At 37.4% G+C, this 27,276-nt stretch overlaps 1 protein-coding gene across 6 annotated transcripts in view; it reads right to left on the bottom strand.

The window, feature by feature from the left end:
* CNTN3 (contactin 3) overlaps positions 1–27,276 on the bottom strand; it is a 391,647-nt gene that overhangs the window by 241,155 nt on the left and 123,216 nt on the right. For all 6 annotated transcript variants that reach the window (XM_055557267.1, XM_055557268.1, XM_055557264.1 and 3 more), the window contains exons 3-4: positions 21,482–21,608; positions 4,767–4,942 (exon numbers count right to left, since the gene is read on the bottom strand). In XM_055557267.1, the coding sequence (XP_055413242.1) occupies positions 4,767–4,942; positions 21,482–21,608 (303 nt within the window). The remainder of the gene's footprint in view (positions 1–4,766; positions 4,943–21,481; positions 21,609–27,276) is intronic.

The following is a 27,276-nucleotide window of genomic DNA, read 5'->3' as shown; positions in this document are numbered from 1 at the left end:
TGGTCAACAAATATCTTAAAATGAACTTGCTGCTACTGCTAAGTCACTTCAGTCGTGTCCGACTCTGTGTGACCCCATAGACGTCAGCCCACCAGGCTCCCCCGTCCCTGAGGTAGAAATGCAAATTAAAACCAAAATTACATTTTATTTAAAAAATAAAAATGGAAACTGAAAAGTGAAATACAATTTTGCATTCAATAGATTTGCACAATTTAAAATATAGAACAATAACAAATGTTGACAAATATCAACAGATATTCACAAATATAATGCTGATGTGAAAAGTAGTGTAGATGTAAGAATGCTGCTTGATGTCATTACATAAAAGTTTAGAAATTAAAAAGGTAAAATTTTATCTGTTGCTTAGAAACACATACATATTTTTCAAACAATTAAAAAAAAACATATAATTCAGAACAGTGACCACCTATTCAGAGGGAGCTTAAGAGAGAAGGAAATGTCATCAAGGTGAGTTACAAGGTAAGTTTAATCATATTCTGAATATTTAAATCTTAAGATAAGTGGTAGCTATACAGGCATTCTTTATACTTTTCTCCATACCATTTGCATGTCTAATATAATTCATGATTAAAATGTATTGCACCTTGAAATAGGTAAAATGAAAACATTTTAACAAAGAATGACAGGAAATTCAAGAGTAAGAGAAGTAAAACTAATTGTCAACAAAGCAAAGATATTTGTAGTTTTGGAGGTACCGTCCTAACATTTTGTGGTTGGAATTAAAATTGTGTCAAAAACACCTGGAAACACATTTTACAAGCTTCAAAAATCATACACATGCAACATAACAGCAAATCACTAAGAAAATGTCTACAATTCAAACATTGCATTACTTCATGTATTTTTCCCCTCTCTAAATTTTGTGATTGTTCCACAAAGCATCTGTTAAAAGGGATAAAGAATGCTTACGGAAAGCAGGCGGCTTAAACTATGAATGAGCTTTTCACCTTCATTTAATTATAAATACTATTTTTAAGCATCTTGAACAGTAAGATAAAATTTCATTGCATTTTCATCAGTGTTAAAAGTGGCACATTGAAGATACTGTTATTTATTCATTTCTCCACAAAGAACATTTTGAATGTATTTTTCCATGGCTGACAGAAACAAATAAGTATTACTAAGTTTGCAAACATAGAACAATTAGAACATTTTTCAGCAGCAACACTTCATTAATTGTTTACCTGTGACAAAACAGGCTCGGCTCCCCTGTAGTCGTGAGCAGGGGAAGGATATACTTGGAGGAATACAAGTCTCCTTATTAACCCCTTCTTTCAGTGCATGTATTACATCCCTTCAAGGCCTCCAAGTGAAAGCAATGCTTTCTAATGCCTTGTAACTTGGAACTCTGATGTATTAAATATTCTCCACTTTTTGCCATCTTCTTTGGCTTCTTTATCAGAAACCTGTATCTCAGCCTGTACCTTAGGCTGAGAATTTTTTTTTTTTAATTCATTTTTATCTTCTCAGCTCAATCAGGCATCAGGCTAAGAATACCCAATATTGCTCTTCATAACTTCCAAAAACCACATGTGAAACTATCAAAAAAAATTACAAAGCAAACAAGACTAAAGAATATCACTGTATGTCAAAAACCACAAAAGCAATCACATGCCAAGCATATGAGAAAATAAAACTTATGAGGCAGATGAGGATAAACTGCAGGGAAACCCAAGGGACTTGGGAAATCACAACAAAAGTAGGAAGGTATTCTGTACCTTACTCTCCACACTTATCCTGATGGGATGCACCCAAAAGAGAAACTCAAGGACAGTAGTACCAAGTGAAAAATAGAAACATTTGGTTGGGAGAAGCAATCCACTCCATGTGCTCTTGCTTCCTTGTAAGATTTTCTAGGTTTGCCAAAAATGAAAGGCCCAATCATTCTTTACCTGGCCCATTTCTCATGAATGTTTTCAGAGAGCAACCAGGAAGGATAAGACCAGCTCTCCCTCTAGGAAAAGCAGGCTTGCTTACTGCTTGCTATAAAAGAGGTGGATTCCCTAATCTCAATGCTCCTCCTAGAATGCAGCATCCATCCTAGCTAAATCCTATCACCTCTGTGGGACCTGGGAGGAAGGGGAATTGAAGCATGGAGCTTGCTATGTGGTGAGTAATAAACCTCTTTGTTACTGACCCAGGAAATCATGTCTTCTGGTAGCATCCATAAAAGACCAACAGGCTAGCTTATTAGCTTCTAAGTGGGGTAAAATAAAATCCCAGGATCACCAACTTAATCCCACTTTGCCTATAAATTACTGGCCATGAAGTAGGGGCAGACTGCAAGAGGCATGATATACTTTCAGAAGTTATTTCCAAACAAGTTACACTCTCCAGGAAGAATAGACTGAGGAAAAACTTGTAAGTAAATGATACTTTTTCAGATATTAGAAAAGTATAGCATGCAGTAAAAATATACTCCAGTATTTCTATATGTATTAAGAAATATACTTAAATATGTGAAAGTCACTTAGTGTCTGACTCTTTTGTGACCCCAGGGATAGTCCATGGAATCCTCCAGGACAGAATACTGGAGTGGGTAGCTTTTCTCTTCTCAATGGAATCTACCCAACCCAGGGATTGGACCCAGGTCTGCCACATTTCAGGCTGATTCTTTATCAGCTGAGCCACCAGGGAAGCCCCAAAATACTGGAGTGGATAGCCTATTCCTTCTCCAGCGGATCTTCCTGACCCAGGAATCAAACGGGAGTCTCCTGCATTGCAGGCGGATTCTTTACCAGCTGAGCTACCAAGGAAGACCCTACTTAAATACAGTTAGAAGAAATAATATATTTTGTGAAAGACTCCTGGCAATACAAAATTAAGACTGGAAACTGCACCTTCCCCTGTAGATCAGAGAAGTGCATCTGACCTCTGCAAATTCAGGGTAATCAACTGACATGTGTGTATAAAGGCTGACTTTGGACAAAATTTGCTTTCTAACCTATTAAGAGTTTTAAGCATAAAAATGGGAGGACCAAATGGAAGTAGGAAGAAAGACTGCCTATAAGAGCCAAAATGGCATTTTAGAGAACTGACTATATCTTCAGAATAATACAAGCAAACAGATGTGACTTCAATAAATCAGAAACAGAAATTCATAGGAAAGAACAACCTGAAATTAAAAGTATTTCAAGAAATAAGACAAAAATAATCCCTTTCTACCCTTTTAAGAATATAAATAAATCAAACATAAAACGAATAGAGACACGAAAATTTCCTAAATTCTTTATGGGATGTGCAAGTATAACAAAATAAATTTTCAAGTTCTAAGCAAAGCAAATTAAGAGATCTAAACCAAGCTACACGCTGGAAAATTAAATATACATATATGTATGTATATACACATACGCTATGCTGTGTTTAATCACTCAGTGTTCAACTATTTGCAACCCCATGGACTACAGCTTGCCAGGCTCCTCTGTACATGGGAATTCTCCAGGCAAGATCACTGGAGTGGGTTGCCATGCCCTTCTCCAGGGGATCTTCCCAACCCAGGGATCGAACCCAGGTCTCCCACACTGCAGGTGGATTCTCTACCAACTAAGCCACCAGGGAAACTGAAGAATACTGGAGTGGGTAGCCTATCCCCTCTTCAGGGGATTTTCCTGACCCAAGAATTGAATCAGGGTCTCCTGAAAACTATCAAAATACTCAGAGAAGATACAGGTTAAATATATATATATATATATATATATATATATATTCAAAGAGAGGAAAAAATCAAAAATGAAAGAAGTGAAAGAGCAACAAGTATGAAAAAAAGAACACAAAGAATATAATGGCAGGAATAAAACCAACCACTGCCATTATAAAAACAGAAAGCAAAAGAATAAGCCATGCATTAAATGACACATCATCAATTTATTAATGGCTTGTGGCAGTGGCGGAAGACTACTACCACATTATTAGAACATCTGCATTCTAATTTCGGAATAACTGAGGTGTAAAGAACTAAAAGAAATCTCAGAACCAAGGTAATGATGATATGCATTATATATGAAACATGGCAAAAACAAAGGAAGACAGACTAGTAAAAAGAAAGAAAAAGTAGAAAATGGTCTAAATATACATCAGGAAGATAAAGACTAAATTAGGTCTTTGGTCTCAATTCTAAATTTCCAGCTAAAGAGCATGTGATTTCCTCAGGATGGGACATGGGTTCACCCTGGTCCAATTAACATGGTACAGACTTTGTCTCCAGAGCCAGACCTCACGGGGGTTGCACTGAAGGTCATCGTGAGCTGGGCAAAACTGCCATGGAAGTCAAAGATATGTTACATTCTTTTCTTTCTCACTGTCTTTGTTCCTTTATATTTTCAGATTTGTTAGATGTAATTTTCTAATTTCAATGTTCTGCCAGAGCAAAGGTCGTGACTGACAATTTGTTCATACTCTTTTTAGTTCTAACATAGTACAAAGCACAGAGTAACTAATGAGTAAACACATCCTTAACTAGATTCTTTTTCCTCCCTTAAACAGAATCCTTACAAAATAGTCAAACAGAAAACAGGCATGCACACATACATCCACATTCTCTCTCTCTCTCAAACACACACACACACAGACATTTTAAACTCTGCTTTGTACAGTATATAGAGATAAAAAGCATTGAATTAATTTCTCAGCCTATTTTCTTAATTAATAAAAATCCACATACTGTTTCTGAAATCCAAAATGACCACACAAAGTCAGTTATATATTTTTAAATGTTGGATTTGTTACATGTGTAAACATACACTTACAGGCAAACTGGAGCTTAGCTTCTCTGCTGACAATTGTCCCGACTGAATTTGTGGCAAAGCATTGATAATTTCCTGTATCCCAATTTCTGTTGGGGTTAATAACCACAAGATTTCCTCTGATCAGCTTATAACGATACTCCATACTCAAATCAATATCGCTTCCATTCAGCTGCCATCTGTAAAACAAATGTCCAGGATTTCTCCCTTAGTATAATTAAAAAAAAAACAAAAAAACCTACATTATAGAAGCTACTTTAAACATCTGCTCTCTTATGAATGAAAGGGACAAATATATCATTCAATTGTTATATAACTGGAAATCAAAGATGCCCCAGTTTAAAAACAAAAACAGAAACAAAAGGTTAAATTATAGTAGAAAGCACAATAAAGTAGTATCTAAAAGCTGAAAGTTTTCAAGACTTTCTGAAGAGGAGAAAATAATTTAGTTTGTTCACTAGGGGGAAAATTAGTCTAGGTCTGCATAGGCAAAGATGAAGTAGAAAGTTGAGGTAATTATCTCATACACTTCAGGCCAGTCTCATGCTGCCGATGAAGGAGGGGGAAGCACATTTCTTTGATTTACCCAGACTGACTGAGCACATTTAATAAATTAATTGGGTAAGTGTTCAACCATCCATTTCAATTTGTCTGGGTAAAAACCTGTCCCCGAGGCACCCTCGGCTCGTCTAAGCCATCACAGAGCTATTTACTAAATGGTACACTGTGGTACAAGACCCTAAATGCCACCCAGAGGGTAGGAAACGGTAAAGGCACTAACCTGAGAGCCGTATTTATCAATGGGAAGCCAAAAGAGAAAAACAAAGTAGTTGGTTTTTAAATAAGAGTTTTTTAAACAGAAAAACCAGAATTTTTTTAAACAGTCAGCACACCAGACACGTCAAAGTAAAAAGTAGACATTACATTTAAAAACTCATTAAATATCCCACAATCTCAAGAGCACATCCATTGTACAAAGCCATCGACTTGCCAGAAGGCTTGATTTTATAAGAAAATTACACTGGTATCGGGTCTATAAATTTAAGGGTATTATGGCAACAATCATCTCAATTCCTCTTTATAATAACTTTCAGAAAATGGGTAATAAAACACCCATTTCACAGATGAGAATTTCAATAAAACAGCTTAGCGAGCTGTTGTCAACTTTCTCCAAACTCTTAATTACAGATCAGAACTACTATCCATTTGAATTCTGGCCCAGAGATTTTTAACCATGTCATGGGTCATATAGAAACTGTATTAATACACAAAATGTTTAACCTGGAAATAGTAGCATTGTGAAAGCACATAAAGTATTGTGAAATGTGAACATTATCACAAATAAAAGTGCATGAAGTTAAAGGAAATATCACATAGCTGTGAAAAATGTATGAGATTTTATAAACATAGAAAAGCCTTACAAAGGTGAAAACTTTTTTGCAAAATGCAGTTAATATTATGTATATAAAGTTTTTAAAGATATAAAGTAATATTAAGGAAGTATTAAACATGTTTTTAAATGTATAAAAACAAAACACTTCAAGTTTAAGGTATTTTAGAGCTTTCATGGAGGGAAAAGTGTGAAAAGGTTACAGGGCAAACACTGGAAATTGAGCTTTTTAGGTTTGATTTTCTAAACCGAATAGTGTTTTTATGTGGTATTCATCATTACACTTGCCTCTATGTTTGTATCATTTTCTATACCTGAAAGAGCAGGACATTTAAAAAAAAATTAATGCTAAGAAATGAATAAATTTAAAAGTTTAGTTTCTATTGATCAAAGTAGTATTGTATCATTTGCTCATCTTAAAAATTAAGACTTCCTTGATTTTTCTTTCTATATTCACATACAAGACTCCTAGGTTTAAAGCAACATTCTGAAATTAAGAGGAAAATCTGGAGGCCTCAAGTCTTTTCTTTTGAGCTGAAAAGAACAAAATGTTAAAGAAATAGAAAAACGCCATAGCTGCTTTCTCATTTGTGGCAGATTTTTGCTATTGGTTTGATTTTGCTTGGCTTGTACAGTAACTCCCTTATGATCCTTCCCAAGGCAAGTCTATATTTGCATGTCTTTTAGATTACTTTCTTCTATTTGGACTTTAATCCTGCCCTTAGAATTTTGAAGTGGGACTGTAAACACCTATTACCCCTTCTTCATTTGATTCCTTCCCAAATCCTAGAACTATGGAAACTCAGAAAAGGAAATTAAGGAAAACTGTTCATCCACATTCTTTCTTAATACTCTGCACTCTTGATATACAAGGTGGTCTGCAGATGAAGGTCATGAGCACCCTAATTATCATCCAAGAGTATGCTTGAAATGCAGAATCTAGACTCTATCCGGGTCTACTAAATGAGAAAATGGCATCTTAGTGAGAGCTGCCAGTGTTTAATAGGCCCATTCAAGTTTGGAAGAACTGGTCCATAATATCCCCAGGAAGTAACCATGGATGGCCTATGAGGGACATAGATAAGAGTTACCCAATCTTGATTTATCCCATTTCATTTTCAAGAACTCTTATTAGAAAAATCAACCCTCCTTCCTTCTTTCCTTCTTCATTCTACCCTTCCTCCCTCTCTCTCTTCATCCCTTCTTAGCAAAAAAATATTTGAAAGGTAAGAGAAAAGTGTTAGTTGCTCAGTCGTGTCCCACTCTTTGTGACCCCATGGATGGTAGCCCGCCAGGTTCCTCTGTCCATGGGATTCTCTAGGCAAGAGTACTGGAGTGGGTTGCCATTCCCTTCTCCAGGGGATCTTCTAGACCCAGGGATTAAACCCAGGTCTCCCACAATGCAAGCAGATTCTTTACCATCTGAGCCACCTCTGAGTGCCTATGTGCCCAGGCTCTAAGGAAGGGGTGAAAAAAGCTCCTTCATGGAGCTTACACTGTGGGAGAAGCCGTTTTTCTGTTTCTCAGTTCCTGTCCCTCCCCCCGTGTCTAGCCCAGTCTCTATCCAACTCTACCATTAACAGCAGAATGAACAGAAATGAGATTCATAACCAACTGCTCCTTGGTTTATGGGTTGAACTCATCGTGTGACCATGAGCAATTAACCAAACTCCATTAAACCTAAGATTTCAACATGTAAAATGAAGACAGTATCATCTTCCCCACATGGTTGTTCTATCAGTTTAATTACAAACTGCTGATAAAAGAAGTAAAACAAAGGTGAAGGAGAAAAGGAAAGATATACCCATCTGAAGGCACTGCTGCTGCTGCTGCTCCTAAGTCGCTTCAGTCGTGTCCAACTCTGTGCGACACCATAGACAGCAGCCCACCAGGCTCTGCCGTCCCTGGGATTCTCCAGGCAAGAACACTGGAGTGGGTTGCCATTTCCTTCTCCATGCATGAAGCTGAAAAGTGAAAGTGAAGTCGCTCAGTCCTGTCTGACTCTGAGCGACCCCATGGACTGCAGCCTACCGGGCTCCTCCATCCATGGGATTTTCCAGGCAAGAGTACTGGAGTGGGGTGCCATTGCCTTCTCCGATCTGAAGGCACAGTTCCAAAGAATAGCAAGGAGACATAAGATAGCCTTCCTAAGTGATCAATGAAAAGAAATAGAGGAAAACAATAGAATGGGACAGATTAGAGATCTCTTCAAGAAAATTAGAGATACCAAGGGACTATTTCATGCCATGATAGGCACAATAAAGGACAGAAACAGTATGGACCTAACAGAAGCAGAAGATATTAATAAGAGGTGACAATAATACACAGTAACTATACAAAAAAGATCTTCATGACCCAGATAACCATGATGGTGTGATCACTCACCTAGAGCCAGATATCCTGGAATGCAAAGTCAACTGCACCCTAGGAAGCATCACTACGAAGAGCTACTGGAGGTGATGGAATTACAGCTGAGCTATTTCAAATCCTAAAAGACGATGCTGTGAAAGTGCTGCACTCAATATGCCAGCAATTATGGAAAACTCATAAGTGGCCACAGGACTGGAATAGGTCACTTTTCATTGGAATCTCAAAGAAAGGCAATGCCAAAGAACGTTCATACTGCCACACAATTGCCCTCATTTCACAAGCTTGAAAAGTAATGCTCAAAATTCTCCAAGCTAGGCTTCAAGCTAGTACATGAACTGAGAATGTCCAGATGCTCAAACTGGATTTAGAAAAGGAAGAGGAACCAGAGATCAAATTGCTGACATCCATTCAATTGTAGAAAAAGTAAGAGAATTCCACAAAAACATCTACGTCTGCTTCACTGACTATGCTTAAGCCCTTGAGTGCGTGGATCACAACAAATTGTGGAAAATTATTAAAGACATGGGAATACCAGACAACCTTACCTGCCTCCTGAGAAATCTCTATGCAGGTCAAGAAGTTACAGTTAGAATGGACAGAGAACAACAGACTAGTTCCAAATTGGGAAAGGAGTATGTAAAGGCTGTATATTGTCAACCTGCTTATTTAACTTTTATGCAGAGTACATTATGCGAAATGCCAGGCTGAATGAAGCACAAGCTGGAATCAAGATTGCTAGGAGAAATTCCAATAACCTCAGATATGCAGATGACACCATCCTTACGTTAGAAAGGGAAGAGGAACTAAAGGGCCTCTTGATGAAGGTGAAAGAGGAGACTGAAAAAGCTGCCTTAAAACTCAACATTCAGAAAACAAAGATTATGGCATCCGGTCCCATCACTTCATGGCAAATAGAAGAGGAAACCATGGAAACAGTGATAGACTTTATTTTCTTGGTCTCCCAAATCACTGCAGATGGTGACTGCGGCCATGAAATTAAAAGATGCCTGCTCCTTGGAAGAAAAGCTCTAACAAACCTAGACAGCATATTAAAGAGCAGAGACATTACTTTGCCAACAAAGCCCCATATAGCCAAATCTATGATTTTTCCAGTAGCCATGAATGGATGTGAGAGTTGGACTATAAAAATAGCTGAGCACCAAAGAATGGATGCTTTTGAACTGTGGTGTTGGAGAAGACTCTTGAGAGTGTTTTGGACTTCAAGGAGATCAAACAAGTCAATTCTAAAGGAAATCAACCCTGAATATTCACTGGAAGCACTGATGCTGAAGCTGAAGCTCCAATACTTTGGCCACCTGATTTGAAGAGCTGACTCTTTAGAAAATACCCTGATGCTGGGAAAGACTGAAGGCAGGAGGAGAAGGGTATGCCAGAAGACAAGATGGCTGGATGGGATCACTGACTCAGAGGACAATGAGCTTGAGCAAGCTCTGGGAGATGGTAAAGGACAGGGAAGCCTGGCATGCTGCAGTCCATGGGGTTGCAAAGAGTCAGACACAACTGAGCGGCTGAACAACAACAACCATCAATCAATCAATTTATTTAAACAGTGTATATAAAACCAGTGGCTCATGGTAGTCATCCAACAAATAGGCAGGCACCAGTGTTAACATGGGAGGGCTTTCCATCCAAATCTGCAAGTCCATCCATTTGCTTTGTTTTTCTTTTCTTCCATCCTCATAGAGCGTATGCTGGTTAAATGCAACCTGTTTGATTCAATGCTTTGGGTCATCTCCTCTCATGTGGAATGAACTGTGTCTTCCACATATGGTTTGTCTGCATTTGTACCTGACTTAGAAGTCAGTGAAACGCGGGACAAAACACATGCTGGGCTTGACCTTCAGAGAATAAATCTGACAGTAAATCACAAGTAGGTGGGCTGAATTTGTAAACTGCAAACGGTTTGCTAGTTACTAAGTTATTTGACGGCTTGTGGAGGAAGAAGGGAGAACTCCTCTACATGCAAAGCAGGAAAAATGCAGTTAATTTCACACACTTTTGAATGGAGAATTGTCATGACAAACGGTACTTGTGGCTTTGTTATCTACAAAGAACAGTGTGTACCAAGGAAAAAAGGTTTCAGCTCCAAAGTCTAGAATGTTTATGGCCTGATGAAGCGTGCCTGATGGCTTCATTTGAAAATTCTGTTTTCGTGTTTAGCTGATGAATAATAAAGGTACAATGGCTATGTGGCAAATTGTAAAGATAAATAAAAACATATAGAAGCACTTCTTCTTGTCTATTTAATAGCTGGAAAGATTTAAGAGATCATAAAATATGTGGGAAAACACCTTATTTCAGTAAGCATCTAAGATGTAAAAGCTATCATATCTCTCAGTTTTGACTGAAGAGCCAAAATGGAAAACATTTCTTACATTATGCATGAATGTTTCTTACTTATGTTATCTCACTCTTTGTCATATAGACACAATCTCTAAATTATTTTACTGTGCAAAAAGGCCAAAACTGCTCTTGTACATATGTTTCTGCTGTAACAAAATTATAACTGCGTTTGTTTTAGTAAACTCATCAGAGTGAAGATATACTTGAGATACTCAGAAGATGGTTAATTTTCTTTTAACAAAGCAATATAATTATGTCTCTCCTTCTTAATATTATTCATCATTAAATGGAACTCATGCCCCGGTGATATAAAATTTCTCAATATCTTATTACACATGGGTTGCTTTTCTTCTTGCTAAAAATATGTGGATTCAAAAGGGTTGTTTTTAAACTCTGCAATGTGTAAGCAACCCATGAGCCTGGGCATCCAAATGTTATTTTATTCTGAGAAAATAGAGCACTTCACTTCCTAATACAGAAATTTATTTCTGAATATTTTCAATAGAATCTTTTGTAAAGGAAATAATCAGGAAAATTGAAGGCACACAAACATACTCCTGACACAAAGAATGTGTCTAATAAATCTACAAATTAGACTACATTTCTTTGGAGTAAATTGTAATCCAACTGTCCAGAGTTCGTGCACATCATGCACAGTGGTAAGACAGTGACAGGTAAATGGTGCATTTAGGTCATAAATTTGGGAAGCTTTCAGAAACAGACACTGCCTTTTAGCTTTGAACATGCACAATCCTTTGTGAAAGTTAAAAATGTCTACTTTTATGAAGGAATTTTGAAGTTCCTTAGGACTTTAAAGTCTCAGAATGAAATACTTTTTGAAATATGGAAATCATTTAAAACTTCATAAAAGTAAAATCTGCATATTCCAATTTCATTCCGAAAAGCTTCATGCAGTGATTTGGAGCAAAAGAAGACAGCTCTGGGGCTCTGGGGGTGATGTACACTAGCATTTCAATCATATAACATTTACACTGTGCTCTAGAAGCAGACTAACCTTGTAGCTTTAGTTCAGTGGTAAATGTCACAAGATTAAGTACCTTTGCATAATCATCATCTTGTAATGCTCTTGAATGATCTTGTAAGATCACTGTCAGCTTTCAGTGTTCAAACGCTCATTCTACATGAATTAGGATTTGCTTTTAGAATCCACAAGTGAGAAATGGTTTAATTTTCATATTTCACAACTCTGATTCTCAAGCAATAGGCTCTCAACCCCTTTAACTGCTTGGTGTGGAACTTATATATGAATTTGTTTCTAGGTCAATAACTCGAGGTTGAGATTCTGGAAGAAGTTGCAGTTCCAGAAGAAGTCCTGGGCCACTTACTCTGCCAGCTGACCTGAGGTAGCATAGATTAGATTGGTCCATTCTAAATTTCAGTTACACACTCTATACAACAGGAAGCTGTTACTGGCCTACAATTTCTTTAAGACAGTGTACAGGCCCTTGGGTTAACAGGTTTTGAATCTTAAGTATAAAGCATAAGGTGGGGATATTTCAACTGGGAGTTAATAGTTTTAAATGATGGAAACAGTAATTGTGACTTCCAAGAAATAACAGAATCATCAATCATGGGGAGTATATGGATCACTACCTACCAATACAGAGAACAAAATATGTGTAAGATTCTGTGTATGTTTGTGTGCAAACAAAAGTTTAGGTAACAATGAGTAAATTAACATAAAAAGCCTAGATTCTAAGTGTCGAAAGGTATTTTCAAACCATAAGGCACGCTATCAATCACTGCTGAATTCCTACCATCAGTCGTAGCAGGTAGGTGAGCATACTGGGTGCTCATAGAAGTTTCCTGAATGAAGTAAGCTTATTCTACCCCCTAACCTAGCCCTCCTAGCCTCCATACAGTCATCCCTCTCGCTGTGGTCATCCATATTATCAATAAATATCTCAAAGACAGGGAATGAATGTATAATTATTTTCACTACCATCCAGTTATTATTTATTTACCATACTAATTATTATTGGATATGGCAACCTCTTTACACAAAACCACACTAGTATGGAATGAGAATCATGAAGATAAACATAGACATATCTTATTGTCAGTTTAATTTAAGGCACTAAATCCTAACTTGGATCTTCCACTAAAACTCTGAAATAAAAGGTTAGAGAATATCACCCTTTGAAATCGAAACGAACAAAACTCAGTGACAATAAATTGAGTGACAATCAGATAGTTTCAAAATAATCTCAGGATGTAATTCATCTCATGGTTGACTGTATTATCCTTCAAGGTATCTACACCAACTTATAAAGTTTGGTCAGAAAAAATGGAAACATAAACAATATTCTGGAGAAAAACAAATGCTACATATTAGAGTTTGATGAAAAACCAAGAAAAAAGCAAAATAATTTACTAAATTCTTTAAGAAGCTGGGGCTGGGTTTTGAAAATATGCCCACATTAAACACTTGTTAAATCAACAGGCAATACTTTATTTAGGGTTTGACAGGAAAATTAGGAATTTAATCACAGAAGCAATTTGTGGTTGTGGATGCAGCTTTCAAGTTAATAAGCAAATGCATTTGTGTTCAAATGCAATGTTTGTTAATATGTTTACTGAAGTGATGAGAATAATTGCAGCCCTTGAAGAATGAGTGCCTGAATTTGCATATTTAATACTTTATCCAAAAATAACTAGTTAGGCTTCAGCAATAATTAGTGAAGATACAAATGAGTTAAACTGTGATGCTGTGTTTTTAAAAATGAATTTCTAAAATGTATTTCGTGACAGAGATCCCCACTCATTGATAAATTTTAATCATATACAATAAAAAAAGACATAAGAAGAGATGAGACCTACACTGGGATTAAAAACAATTTAACTCCTCAGTTTATATAGGTAAAGCCTAGCTCAGACTGACCAGTGATTACCTTTATATTACGCTGAGAAGAATCAAAGATGGCTGCGCTTTCTGCATCTCTGCTTCCCTTTCAGCTTTTACTGGCAGCATCTTTCTCATTCTCCTCTGGACAGGCCACGCCTCCCAGGACCCAGGCATGGCCACTGAGACCATTCCTACTTTCAGGCCTTAGAGATTAGTTAGTTGTATAACTGTGATCCAGTTGATTTAACTAGTATTTGATCAGTATCTGTTTTCCTTCCTTCTTGCCTCATGACAAAAACATAACAACAACAAAAATATGTTGATTTTTCAACGGCCATCTTTAATATCTAAAACCTAACCTCTACATTTCTCCTGGGTTCTGACTACTGACAGTATTAGCTGTGTTTTTATTTCATGTTTTTCTGACACCTTTCAGAGCTTTTGGTAACACTAATAGGAAAGATTTCCTCTTTTTCTAGTTAACATTTTGTGGAGGATGTAAGTAGACCTAGGCAGTCATCTTTGCCATTTCAAGGGCAATCTGTCTTAAAATAGAGCCATAAAGAAGGGCTCAATCCAAATTTAAGAATATCCTATAGAAGCAACTATAGATTGCTTCTGTTCCTGTGATGCTTCATGACACTCTTGACTCCTGAAATAAAACCTAATCCCAAACTGTTTCTGTTTCCTCCCAGTTAACTTCACCCCATTTCTTCATTCATGCCACCCATTTACTTTTCACTACCATCCCCATGGAAAAGAAATGCAAAAAAGCAAAATGGCTGTCTGGGGAGGCTTTACAAATAGCTGTGAAAAGAAGAGACACCAAAAGCAAAGGAGAAAAGGAAAGATATAAGCATCTGAATGCAGAGTTCCAAGAATAGCAAGAAGAGAAAAGAAAGCCTTCCTCAGCGATCAATGCAAAGAGATAGAGGAAAACAACAGAATGGGAAAGACTAGAGATCTCTTCAAGAAAATTAGAGATACTAAGGGAACATTTCATGCAAAGATGGGATCGATAAAGGACAGAAATGGTATGGAACTAACAGAAGCAGAAGATATTAAGAAGAGGTGGCAAAAATACACAGAAGAACTGTACAAAAAAGATCTTCATGACCCAGATAATCACGATGGTGTGATCACTGACCTAGAGCCAGACATCCTGGAATGTGAAGTTCAGTGGGCCTTAGAAAGCAGCACTACAAACAAAGCGAGTGGAGGTGATGGAATTCCAATTGAGCTATTTCAAATCCTGAAAGATGATGCTGTGCAAGTGCTGCACTCAATATGTCAGCAAATTTGGAAAACTCAGCAGTGGCCACAGGACTGGAAAAGGTCAGTTTTCATTCCAATCCCAAAGAAAGGCAATGCCAAAGAATGCTCAAACTACCACACAACTGCACTCATCTCACACGCTAGTAAAGTAATGCTCAAAATTCTCTAAGCAAGTGTTCAGTAATACGTAAACCGTGAACTTCCTGATGTTCAAGCTGGTTTTAGAATAGGCAGAGGAACCAGAGATCAAATTGTCAACATCCGCTGGATCATGGAAAATGCAAGAGAGTTCCAGAAAAGCATCTATTTCTGCTTTATTGACTACGCCAACGCCTTTGACTGCGTGGATCACAATAAACTGTGGAAAATTCTGAAAGAGATGGGAATACCAGACCACCTGACCTGCCTCTTGAGAAATTTGTATGCAGGTTGGGAAGCAACAGTTAGAACTGGACATGGAACAACAGACTGGTTCCAAATAGGAAAAGGAGTTCATCAAGGCTGTATACTGTCACCCTGCTTATTTAACTTCTATGCAGAGTACATCATGAGAAACGCTGGACTGGAAGAAGCAGAAGCTGGAATCAAGATTGCTGGGAGAAATATCAATAACCGCAGAAATGCAGATGACACCACCCTTATGGCAGAAAGTGAAGAGGAACTCAAAAGCTGCTTGATGAAAGTGAAAGTGGAGAGTGAAAAAGTTGGCTTAAAGCTCAACATTCAGAAAACGAAGATTATGGCATCCGGTCCCATCACTTCATGGGAAATAGATGGGGAAACAGTGGAAACAGTGTCAGACTTTATTTTTTGGGGGTCCAAAATCACTGCAGATGGTGGTTGCAGCCATGAAATTAAAAGACGCTTACTCCTTAGAAGGAAAGTTATGACCAACCTAGATTGTATATTCAAAAGCAGAGACATTACTTTGCCAACAAAGGTCCATCTAGTCAAGGCTACGGTTTTTCCAGTAGTCATGTATGGATGTGAGAGTTGGACTGTGAAGAAGGCTGAGTGCCGAAGAATTGATGCTTTTGAAGTGTGGTGTTGGAGAAGACTCTTGAGAGTCCCTTGGACTTCAAGGAGATCCAACCAGTGCATTCTGAAGGAGATCAGCCCTGGGATTTCTTTGGAAGGAATGATGCTAAAGCTGAAACTCCAGTACTTTGGCCACCTCATGCAAAGAGTTGACTCTTTGGAAAAGACTCTGATGCTGGGTGGGACTGGGGGCAGGAGGAGAAGGGGACGACAGAGGATGAGATGGCTGGATGGCATCACCGACTCAATTGATGTGAGTCTGAGTGAACTCCGGGAGTTGGTGACGGACAGGGTGGCCTGGAGTGCTGCAATTCATGGGGTCGCAAAGAGTCGGACGTGACTGAGCGACTGAACTGAACTGATTTGCTAAGCATTTTGAATGAAGGATGAAGAAAGACCTGTCTTCACCTTAAGGGAGTTACATTCAACCAGGCAAGTATACTTCATTTTAGTAAATTCCATAATCCAGGAAGGCATAGGTACAATAGGCAGTGCATGGTGGGAACATGGAACCCAGCTCTGAGGGTATTGAGAAGGCTTCATGGGAGAGATAGTAGCATAGTCAAGTTTAAAATGCCTACCTCTACTTGCCATCAGGCACCACAGAAATTCTTTCTACTTAGTGTTTGCAATCATTTCAATTATGTAAACATTTCACTGCTCTTAGTAAAAGTGACTGTGGGTTTGGGGACCACAGCTCATCAGCTAGAGAAGTCGGGATGCCAAGGGAAGTTGAGCTTGAGGACAAACAGAGAATTGAGCCTAGTAACCTGGCAGAATGCATGGTATCTCCTTAGGACCAAGAGACTTTAGAAGAATAAAGGGACAACCTGCATATAATCAAAGATATACTAAATACAGTCATATTGTATTATTATAATGTATCACATCCTATACATAATACATACGCTATGGATGCTCTACCCTATAAACTGTATGTGGTCCCATGTACAGTGTTACATTTGTGTGTCTGCAAGGATGTGTGTTTTTAGATAACAAGTAAACACCTTACACTTACTCCCTGGATAAATGATGGCCAGAAATTAGTCCCTTATTATTATTTTTTCTTTCTTATACTGGATGCACTTAGTAGAATTCTAATAAATTAAACACATGAAAGCTAACTCCATTACAGCAAACACTACTTAAAAGGGAGAAACTACCACCTGAAAATCTGCATTTTGCAGTGCTATGTAGTCCTTACAATGTGTATATACAAGAGTCCTCCCCTGTACTTCATTAAAATTGCTTACTTATTATATAAAGCTGGAAGAGAATTATACTCTGGTTGCTTCCTTGTGCTGAGAATAAAACAGAACATTTATAGAAAAGCTGTGGATCCAACAAGGATCAAAGTAGAGCACTGCTGCCCAACAGAACTTTCTGCAAGCACAGAAATGTCCATTTGTGTGTCCAATACAGTAGCTATTAGCTACGTGTGGCTATTGAGCTCTGGAAACGAGGATGCCATGACTGAGGAACTGAATTCTTAGTTGAACTGATTTAAACATACACGGGCACATTTGGCTACTGGCTACCATACTGGACGGCACAGCCTGTTAAGTCTTGAGCCAGACTAAATGTTGTAAACACAAAACCCACATGGCCCACATTCACATTTAAGGCTTATCATCTTTGGCCTTTACTATGTTTAAAAAGTGAGAGTCAACATTAGAAATATAGAGATTCAAAAAAAGAAAATTTCTCAATTTTAAACATCTCTTGAAAAGGTTTTGTAGTAGTGGACCAGGGTTCCTGGATGATAACAACTGGCCAGTGCTCAGAAGCAATCATGACCACTGGATGGACTTCTGGCTAAATGTGGGACAGTCTCTCGTCATGATTCAGTGTGTCTACATGTTATTAAGGGCCGCCTCTCTTAGTTTGTTACTTGCCTGGTCCCCACTGACATTTCCATATTAAACCCTGGTCAGTCCAATATGTGCCTTGTAATGCTGAATGCATTAGTTGAAGTGATCTTATTTGGGGTCTTTCCTCTTAGCAAATGATAGGCATATTTAACCCTATGAGAAGTCAGAGAAAATCCTTCCCATTTAAAAAATGTTATTAATACTTCCTCAGGGCAACCTCTTTTAGCATCATCAGCAATTACAACCAGACTGAATACTAATTAACCTTTAAACATAGGCTTTGGGGCTCAAGCGGGAAGAGGCAAAAGAAAGAATAAAATTCTCAATTAAACCCTAAGATGAGTAATTTCTCTTGAGAATTTCTGAACTTTTAGATTTCTAATATGGCCAATTAAGAGTTCTTTTTACCAAGTGGGATAATAACAAAGACAAGATCTCTCATCAGAAAAGTTTACCTCAGTCTACAAGACAGGATCTGGGCTTTCAAAAGGATATTCCTTTACAAGACTCTTAGACTTTACTCTGAGTCTTAGAGAATGTGTTTGGGTTGCTTTTAATTTACATTTTCACATGAACTGTTAATTTCCTCCTTGATATCTTTCTTTTACCCTCCCTTCTTCCCTTCCCTCATTCTTTCCTCCCTCCCTCCCTTTTCTCTTTCTTATCTATGTGCTTGTATTTATAAATACTTACAAAAACATATCCTTTCTATAAATTAATGTAAAAAAAAAAAATCCCCATGTTAGATGGCTCAGATGGTAAAGAATCTGCCTGCAATTCAGAAGACTCAGGTTCAATCCCTAGACTGGGAAGATCCCCTGGAGAATGAAATGGCTACCCACTCCAGTATTCCTGCCTGGAGAATTTGATGGACAGAGGAGCCTGGTAGGCTACAGTCCATAGGATGGCAAAGAGTTGGACACGACTGACCAACTAACACTGTCTTTCACTTTCAAAGTCATTACCTATTTGCACTATTTATTCATAATTTTTAAAGGATAGCAGAAAATAAGAACCAGCAAGTGTATTTTCTTCTGGAACAGGTAAAGGAATAATGCAGGATATTACTTGGTTGACTATTAAAATCAAAAACTAGGAGAAAAATCAGGCCATAAGTGAAGGTGTTGTCTGAGCAAAGAGTCGGACACTACTGAGCAACTGAACTGAACTGAAGTAGATGAGGTATAATTACAGCCCACTGTAGTCTATAATCCCATCTACTCATCAGCATAATTACGGATTCAGATAACATGGTAATAAGGAATCACTGCTTATTATAGGAAAGCCTAATATTTTCACAGTGAAAAGAGGTTTCCTCATGCTTTTTCTAGGTCTCAATTTCTAGTAACTCTAATGTGAAATTTTATACTGGTCAGAAGTTTTAACTTCAGAGTATCTTTAGAGCTATAATGAAAGTGTTTTCTATTTGCCTATAAACCAAATATTTTAAAACAATACCTAGCATGTAAAATTTCTTCATTTATCAAACTTAAAACTGATTAATTAATTTCAGTCACACATCTCCTATTTTCAGGTACAGATTTGTTTCTAAATGCAACATATAGTGTCTCAGGACATACAATAAAACATAAAAAGTACTGTGCAAATGACAGAACTTTGTCAACATTTTATACATGTTATCAGTTTATTTAAACACATACATCATGTCTATACAATAGCATTTTGAAAACACCTGGTACTTTAATTGTATTTACTCTAATTGTAATACACTGACATTAAAATAAGTACCTGATAAATAAATAAACACAACAAAAAGATATTTCTGAATTTCTAAGCTCAAGAATTCTTGCTGTTTGATTACTTTACCAACATAATTAATCTATTCATTTAGAAATAAAATCCTACGTGACTATATCTTATATCTTGACAAGTTTTCAACTGAACACATTCATCACCAAATTATTCATAAGATAAAATGCCAGGAAATAATTTTACTGACAACAACCAAAAAAAAAAAAAAAAAACCAGCCCACACATGAGTCATTCACATGGATTCTTTAAAATATTTACAGTCATATCTAAAAGGATAATCTTCCATTTCAGGGAGAAACAAACAGATGCATTTAGAAAGTGTTAGATGTCCTACAAAAACGCTGGTGAAAATGTTTCCAAGATAATGTCCTAATTAAGTGGATCTGTTCATCTTCCCTTCAAAGAAGAAAATATTTCCACCTGTTGCAGGTACGGTGTCTGATTAACTGACCAAGCTCATAAAATAGTTTTTTGTTTGATTTTAAATCATGTTGACAACTTTTCTTATTTCTATAGGTTAAGGAAAAGGCAGAGAGAAGAAAATCTTCTATCACCTCAGCCAATTCTGACCAGTAACCAGGATCATTACAAGTATTGTATTGAAAATACTCAACAGGTGCTCAATATATATGCTGTTGAGTACTGCTGACAGAAACTGACCTTTACTTGCAAATGCAAAAATACAAAGGTCTACCTTCTAACCTAAGGTTGACCCAAGTTAACAATGATTGTTGGCTACTATTATCAACATGGGTTAAGAGAACAATAGGAGTTCAATAAGATCTACATCACTACTCAAAACACTAAGAATTTCATTAATAAAGGCTGAAGTCTGCTTGTTCTTCAGGTTATAGAAAAGGTTTTGCCAAGCAAAGTTGACTGTAAACAGGGAGTTTGAGACAAACGCTTGCAGTACTCAAAAGAGCATGTTGTTTTCAAGGTGCCTCCGGCACTTTCTCATAACCATTTAAATAAAAGCGGCATATCCTGTTTATAAAGAATTCATCTCTTCATTAATGTGGGTCCCCTGAGAACCCTAAAAGTAAAAATCGTTAATCCTGTATTATTTAATAAAGTATATACCATCACACCCAAATAAACTATCATCATCTCACCAAATATATGTTTATCTTAAGGTGATGGGAGTTCAGTTTTGTTTTTTTTTTTTTCCTGTTTTTCCTTATACCTTTCTGTGTTGCTGCAAGGTTTCTAGTGAACAAGTTATTATTTATATTATTTGAAAAATGTATACTTTCACATGAAAAAAATACAATAAAATTTATTTTCGCTTCAAGAACAGTTAGTATGACTTTAGTAGGAATGTATTTTATTCTTCTACACTGTATGAACCTTGTAACACATACTAAGTAAAATAATAAAGGAAGAAGGATAGATGCTGTTACCTTTTTCTAAAACTGTGATTGCTACATACTTTTACAACATATTTAATTTCATCCCTACAATGGATGTGTTCCCAAAAACTACATGTAAATCCAAGTTTATACATTAATTTCTACCACAAATCAATGAAAAGACATTGCTTATTTAAGAGACTCTATCATGTTTTCTTTAATCAAGAATTCTTACTGTCAAGTAAACAATCAATCAAATATACAAAATATGGACCCAAAGTTTAGGTATGACTGTTGAATATAGCTTCATGTATTATAACTTACTGATAGCATAAGTATACTGAAGCAAAAAAAATAAGTTCACAGTTGCCAAATTGCTTTTTTTTTTAATATGGATTTTCAAACTTTTTCCACTGTACCTGTAATGAGGTGAAGGGTTGCCTCGTGCTTCACAATTTAAAGTTATTTTTTTATCCTCTGAGCCAACAGGAAAAATGCTGTTGCTGGGTTCTTTGACAAACACTGGGCCCTGTGAGAGCAGCTCACCTATATGGGTAGAAGACATCCAAAAAATAATCATAATAAGTAAAAGGTACTGTACCAGCTGCACTCTAGAATCAAAGAAGAAAAGCAACCAACCAGTGTCTCTAGTGCTGTTTTTAAAAAAAGGGAAGCAGACACCGCTTCTTCCCTTATCCACAAAGATGCTCTGCAGGCACTGCTTTGTTGACAAGGCATCACTGAAGCTGTCCTTGCAACCTAGTAACACTTCTAAGAAAATGAAAATTACTATCAAAACCACTGTCATATTAATAAGATTACTTAAACGAATAAATAAGGCTGTACTAATCATTTTTATAATATAAATTCTACCTAAATTATCACTGGTGAATTACCTGGTCTAGGAAGTCTTTCTGTCATAAGCCTCTTTACAAAACTAAAGCTGTATTCAAAATCACTTGAAACCCTGAGTATTGTCTTTCTCATAATACTTGCCATGCACGCAAATCTGAGTGTTGACAATGTTATTTTGCATTCCAACCTCAAAACGCTCAATATTTGGTAGGATTTCCATTTGATTACTAGCAAATTGAAGAGAAGGATACAACACTGAACAAGTGTCCTTTAAAAAGTGCTTTTACTTTGGTTAAGAGAACTTGAACTTTCTGAGGATTTCCATATATACAGAACTAGAAACCTGTGTCTTTGTATGATGAATTTAAAAAGGAAAGAAATAATGCCATCACTAACAGCTTATGCCACTGCAATTGTATACTCACTGGCAGAGCATTCTGAAAACAAAGACATTCACAGGAAAAAATACAAGCACAACCAAACTCCTTACTCCTATCTTGAAATGCTCAGTAAAACTGCAGGAAAAAATAAATAAATAACCAGACTAGGAGACAAGGAGAACCTCTGAAGACATAACAAAGAAAATTAAATAGAAAAGCATTCAAAAAGCCTAGAAACAATTTAGGCTACCTAAGTAGTAATAGCATTATAACATTAACAAAAAATTTCCCATATTAACAGGAATAGTAAAATAACACACTACTGAAAACAATCATTGAAATGATGAAAAAGCCACAATGAAAGCCACCATGTGAATTCTACGTGTCCACATCTGTTAACTTTCACCACGCTTTATGAGATAAGTCCTGTAATTATTCCCAATGTACAGAAGAGAAGGGGTCCAAAAGTGGGTTTATGAAACACGCAAGTACACACAGCTTTTCAGAATGTGCAGTTGATGATAGAAATGGCAGTCTGGAAACTGCGCAGTCAAACGTCAAGCTTTGGCTGACTCTGAGCACTCTTCACTGAAACATCACCACACAGTTAACCCTTACTATGGCCCACAATGATTTAAGAAAGTCGTGGGCTGTCCTCAGAAGTCCCTGGTTTTTATTTACATATAAGGGGAAAATGTCACAAGGGGGAGAAAAGTCTTACTTTCCCTTTGGACAATCTCCAGAAGAAAGGGATTTTGAAACAGGTACTAAACAAACAGCTCTTAATTAAAAAGAGCCAATGCTGTCATTTTCTTGAATTTCCCCCCTCAGTTTATTGCATAAAAGTAAAAAAAAAAAAAGTGTATCATTAATAATATTTACTGTCTTAGAAATCTGAATATATTTCTGTCTGTTACAATGTCTGCCTGTATTTACAAAAAAAGATAGATTTTTTCATAGTGTTTTTTCTAGTGCAATGGCTTCTGAATATTTTGAGTGGCATATATTTTACTCATTTAGGAGATGGTATAGCAGTGTTGTCCTGACCAACCGATGTTTGCAGGGCCTGACAGCAGTAATATATTAATAGTGTATGTTTGAAACCAACAGGTAAGTTGGGGAAGCAAACCAACAAAAGGAAAATTGGGTATAGATAAAAAGGGTGATTTCAATGAAAAAGACAGGTGTTTTTAGAGAATCAACTTACAGTTACTAGGGTGAAGAAGGGTAAGAATAGATTAGGAGTTTGGGATTGATATGTACACACTGCTATATTTAAAAAGATAACCAACAAGGACATACTGCTAAAGAAAGATAAATAGAGGTGTTTTTTAAAAAAATTTTCCTACAAGTGACCACAATGAAAACACAAACATTCATCATAATTTAGTAAAAGTCAAATTCCCAAATGATGTTCTAATTCTTCTCCAGAGACTGCTATTAATTTAAGGCGACAGTATTAAATAATTAGAAGCATTTCTTTCTGAGACCCTTTTGAAAGAGGGGTGATAACAGCTAATTTGCTAACATTTATGAGCCAGGCACTGTACTCAGCCATCTACAAGCCTTGTCTCCCTTATTCCCAGGCTGCATTTGCCCCACTGCCTACTTTCTGAGGTCCAGCTGCACCATCATCCTTGTCTTTGGCTCTGAGACACGCTGAATTTTGGGTTGACCTTCCTTCTTATTCTTGTGTTCTCATTTCCTTTTGTCATTCAGAACAAAGCATAAATGTCATCTTCTCAACTTAAATAAGACTGCCCCTCCCCCAACTATGTCATGACTCACCTCTCACTTCCACCAGTCACAGACATCAGCTGTGTATCTCACTATCTATAAATATTAGACACATTTATATAAGTGCTTGCCGTTTATTTTGTATCGAATTCATTGCTGCTCCTCCAACTCCTAGAGCATGGCAGCTATTCAATATCTGTCTGCTAAACAGGTGATTAAGATGAAGAAATTCTCGTAATAACTCAACGTAAGACAGATATTATTTTACAGCTGGTGAATGACAAAGTTAAGGTTTTAATTCCAGAGCTTATATTCTCACCTTATAGTTGTTCAGACTCCCCAGAAGAAATGAGACCCAAAGAGGTTAAATAACCAACCACGGTAACACAGTTTTTGGCTGAGAAATCTGGGATCACAGCCCGATGGTCATATTCTTGGTTTGTTTCTCTTTCCATTAAACTACACTGTTCTAAATAGAGTCAAAGGTGAAAACTAACCATCAACTTGCTTTGTCAACTTCAGTATTTCCTGATGATGGTGTTCCCAGGTGGTGCTAGTGGTAAAGAACCAGTCTGCAATGCAGGAGACATGGGTTTGATCATTGGGTCGGGAAGATCTGCTGGAGAAGGAAATGGCAACCCACTCCAGTAGTCTTGCCTGGGAAATCTCATGGACAGAAGAGCATGGCAGGTTACAGTCCATGGGGTCGCAAAGAGTTGGACATGACTGAGCAATTGAGCACATGACATTTCCTGATGACACACTAGAGTTAACAGCCTCTGAGGCACATACCAGGCGCTTCTGAAATTTAAGGCTCCTAAAGGCATTTCAGACCACCAGCAGCCATTCCTGAGTCTCCAACGACTCCTAAAATGTAAGTGCAAATAATAATCAAACATGACAGGCTGGTTCATGCTTTACATTCAGAAAAGAGACAAAGGCCTCTCAATCTTCTTTCCCCGGAATGAAATAGGTGATGAGAGATGCTGGGTTATAATATTCTAGTTTCCTGCTAGCAATATAAGCTTAAAAGGAAAAAAATTCTGAGGTCTTCACTAACCTAAAGGAAATTATCCAACAGTTTCTTAAAAGCTAATTTTGATCCTCCAAAGGACAAAACCTTGACTATTCACACGTAACCAGCAGAAAGCAGTTTGACTGAAAACAGAAGGGGGTTTCATGCCTAAGTAAAGGGAGTCAATGTAACATTTAGATTGAAGCCAAACTTTACTTTCTGTGACAGGGCATTTTTTTTTTTGATATGTTGGCCTGGCTCCCAAGTTCCATTTTAAGTTTACAACCTAAAATAAAAGGCATATAACATTTCCGAACGGGACTAAGTAGAAAAATCCAATCCTGAGGTGTTGTTTTTTTTTTTTCTTTCCCCCAAAACACCCAGAGGCTACAAGGAATAACTGCCTTTGAATGTAAGTACAAGTGTTATGAGCTCCTAAGATAATGTCACTAAAAGATCAAACTGTGGCAAATCAATTCTAATGGTCATACTCTGTACAATTTTTATGAAGAATGACAGAGAGAAACAGACAAAGGATTGCAGGCAGTTGCATTACTTTTACTAGAAGAAATGAAAATCCTACAAGACTGTAATGTTACTCCTGAAATTCACACAGAAAAGGAAAGCATATTCCCCATTTTCCCTTGCAGACTTGCACCATAGCTACACAGCACAATACAGGAGGAAATGGTCAATCCAAAAGGGAGCTAGGATGGTAGTGCTATTTAAGAAAGAATTTAAGAGACAGCGGATCTAGAAAGGAATTTTCAATGTACTTAAAAGAGATACCCAACCCAAACAGAAGGATGTCTAGTGCAAGTCAGAGAAAGAAGAAAAATATATGCCACCAATGATACGAGATCTATAAAACAAGCCCTATTATTTCACAGGGAAGGAATTTAAGATGGAGAGAAACACTTTGTAGCAGTGGGACATCACCATTGATTTTGGCATTGGTGCCTTACAGCTAGAAAATGCTAGGAAAAAAGGCAAGAAATGACTGAAATACAATTTCATTAATATTCTTCCAAAGTCAGGAAAGGCCAAAAATTTCAATAATTTCTTTAACAAATATCTGAATGCCAGACATGTGCACCACATGAAAAACTAGCTGTGGCAGATACTGTCGGCTGTCTACTCAACAGTTCTTCTGTAACTGCTTTCCCTGCCAACAGAACCTGCCTTTCACCTGAGATATGAAAAGCACCAGATATGTTGCCTTTCCAGACCTCTGTAGTTTCTGATTCTGGGGAGCAGGGCAGACAGCGGGGATTAACTCATGAGACCAGGAACAACTGCAAAGGGGTTCATTAGTTTGCCAGGTCTGCTGTAACAGAGTACCACAAACTGGGATGTTTAAGAAACAGAACTTAACTCATCTCACAGTCTGGAGACTAGGACTTTGAAATCAAGGTGTGGGCAGGGCTGAATTCTTCAGAGAGCCCTAAGATGAGTTCCAGGCCCATCTCCTTGGCTTGCAGCTGGCCACCTTCTCCCTGTGTCTCTTTACCACATCTTCCCTCTGTGTGCGTCTTTATGCCTGAATTCTAATACCCCCTCTTAATAAGGAGACAGTCATAATGGATTAGGGTCTGCCCTGATGATCTCATCTTCAAAAATGATACCTACAATGACCCTGTGTCCAAATAAGGTCACTTTCTGTGGTCCTAAGAATTAGAGCTTCAACATACAAATATTCAGGCGACACAATTCAACCAGTAACAAGTGCAGTGAAATTTGCTCAGTCGTATCCACTCTTTGCGACCCCATGGACTATACAGTCCATGGAATTCTCCAGGCCAGAATACTGGAGTGGGTAGCCTTTCCCTTCTCCAGGGGATCTTCCCAACCCAGGGATCGAACCCAGGTCTCCCACATTGCAGGTGGATTCTTTACCAGCTAAGCCACAGGAGGTAGAGGAAAATCCGCTAGGATCTTCTAGAAAAGAGCCCTCACATCCTTGAGCTCTTGAATCAATATGAACTGTGTTAACTCTAAACATTCTGTGTTGGAAAAATAACCCTTTAATGCATTGTTGTCGCCTGCAGCTGAATTTACTGTCACCCACACACTAAAAAAGGCGGGGAAGACAATACAGCATACTTTAGATGAGAAAGGCCAATAAAATGCTTATGAAGAATAGCCAATTCTTCCATTTCCCATATCGGAAATGCTATCAAGCAATTAGGTTAAAAGGAAAAATGTTGGAGCATGACATATATTTGGT

Source organism: Bubalus kerabau, chromosome 20 (assembly GCF_029407905.1).
Source record: "Bubalus kerabau isolate K-KA32 ecotype Philippines breed swamp buffalo chromosome 20, PCC_UOA_SB_1v2, whole genome shotgun sequence".
Taxonomy (NCBI): domain Eukaryota; kingdom Metazoa; phylum Chordata; class Mammalia; order Artiodactyla; family Bovidae; genus Bubalus; species Bubalus kerabau.
The sequence above is the reverse complement of the archived record's forward strand: the minus strand, read 5'-3'. Positions and strand labels throughout refer to the sequence as shown.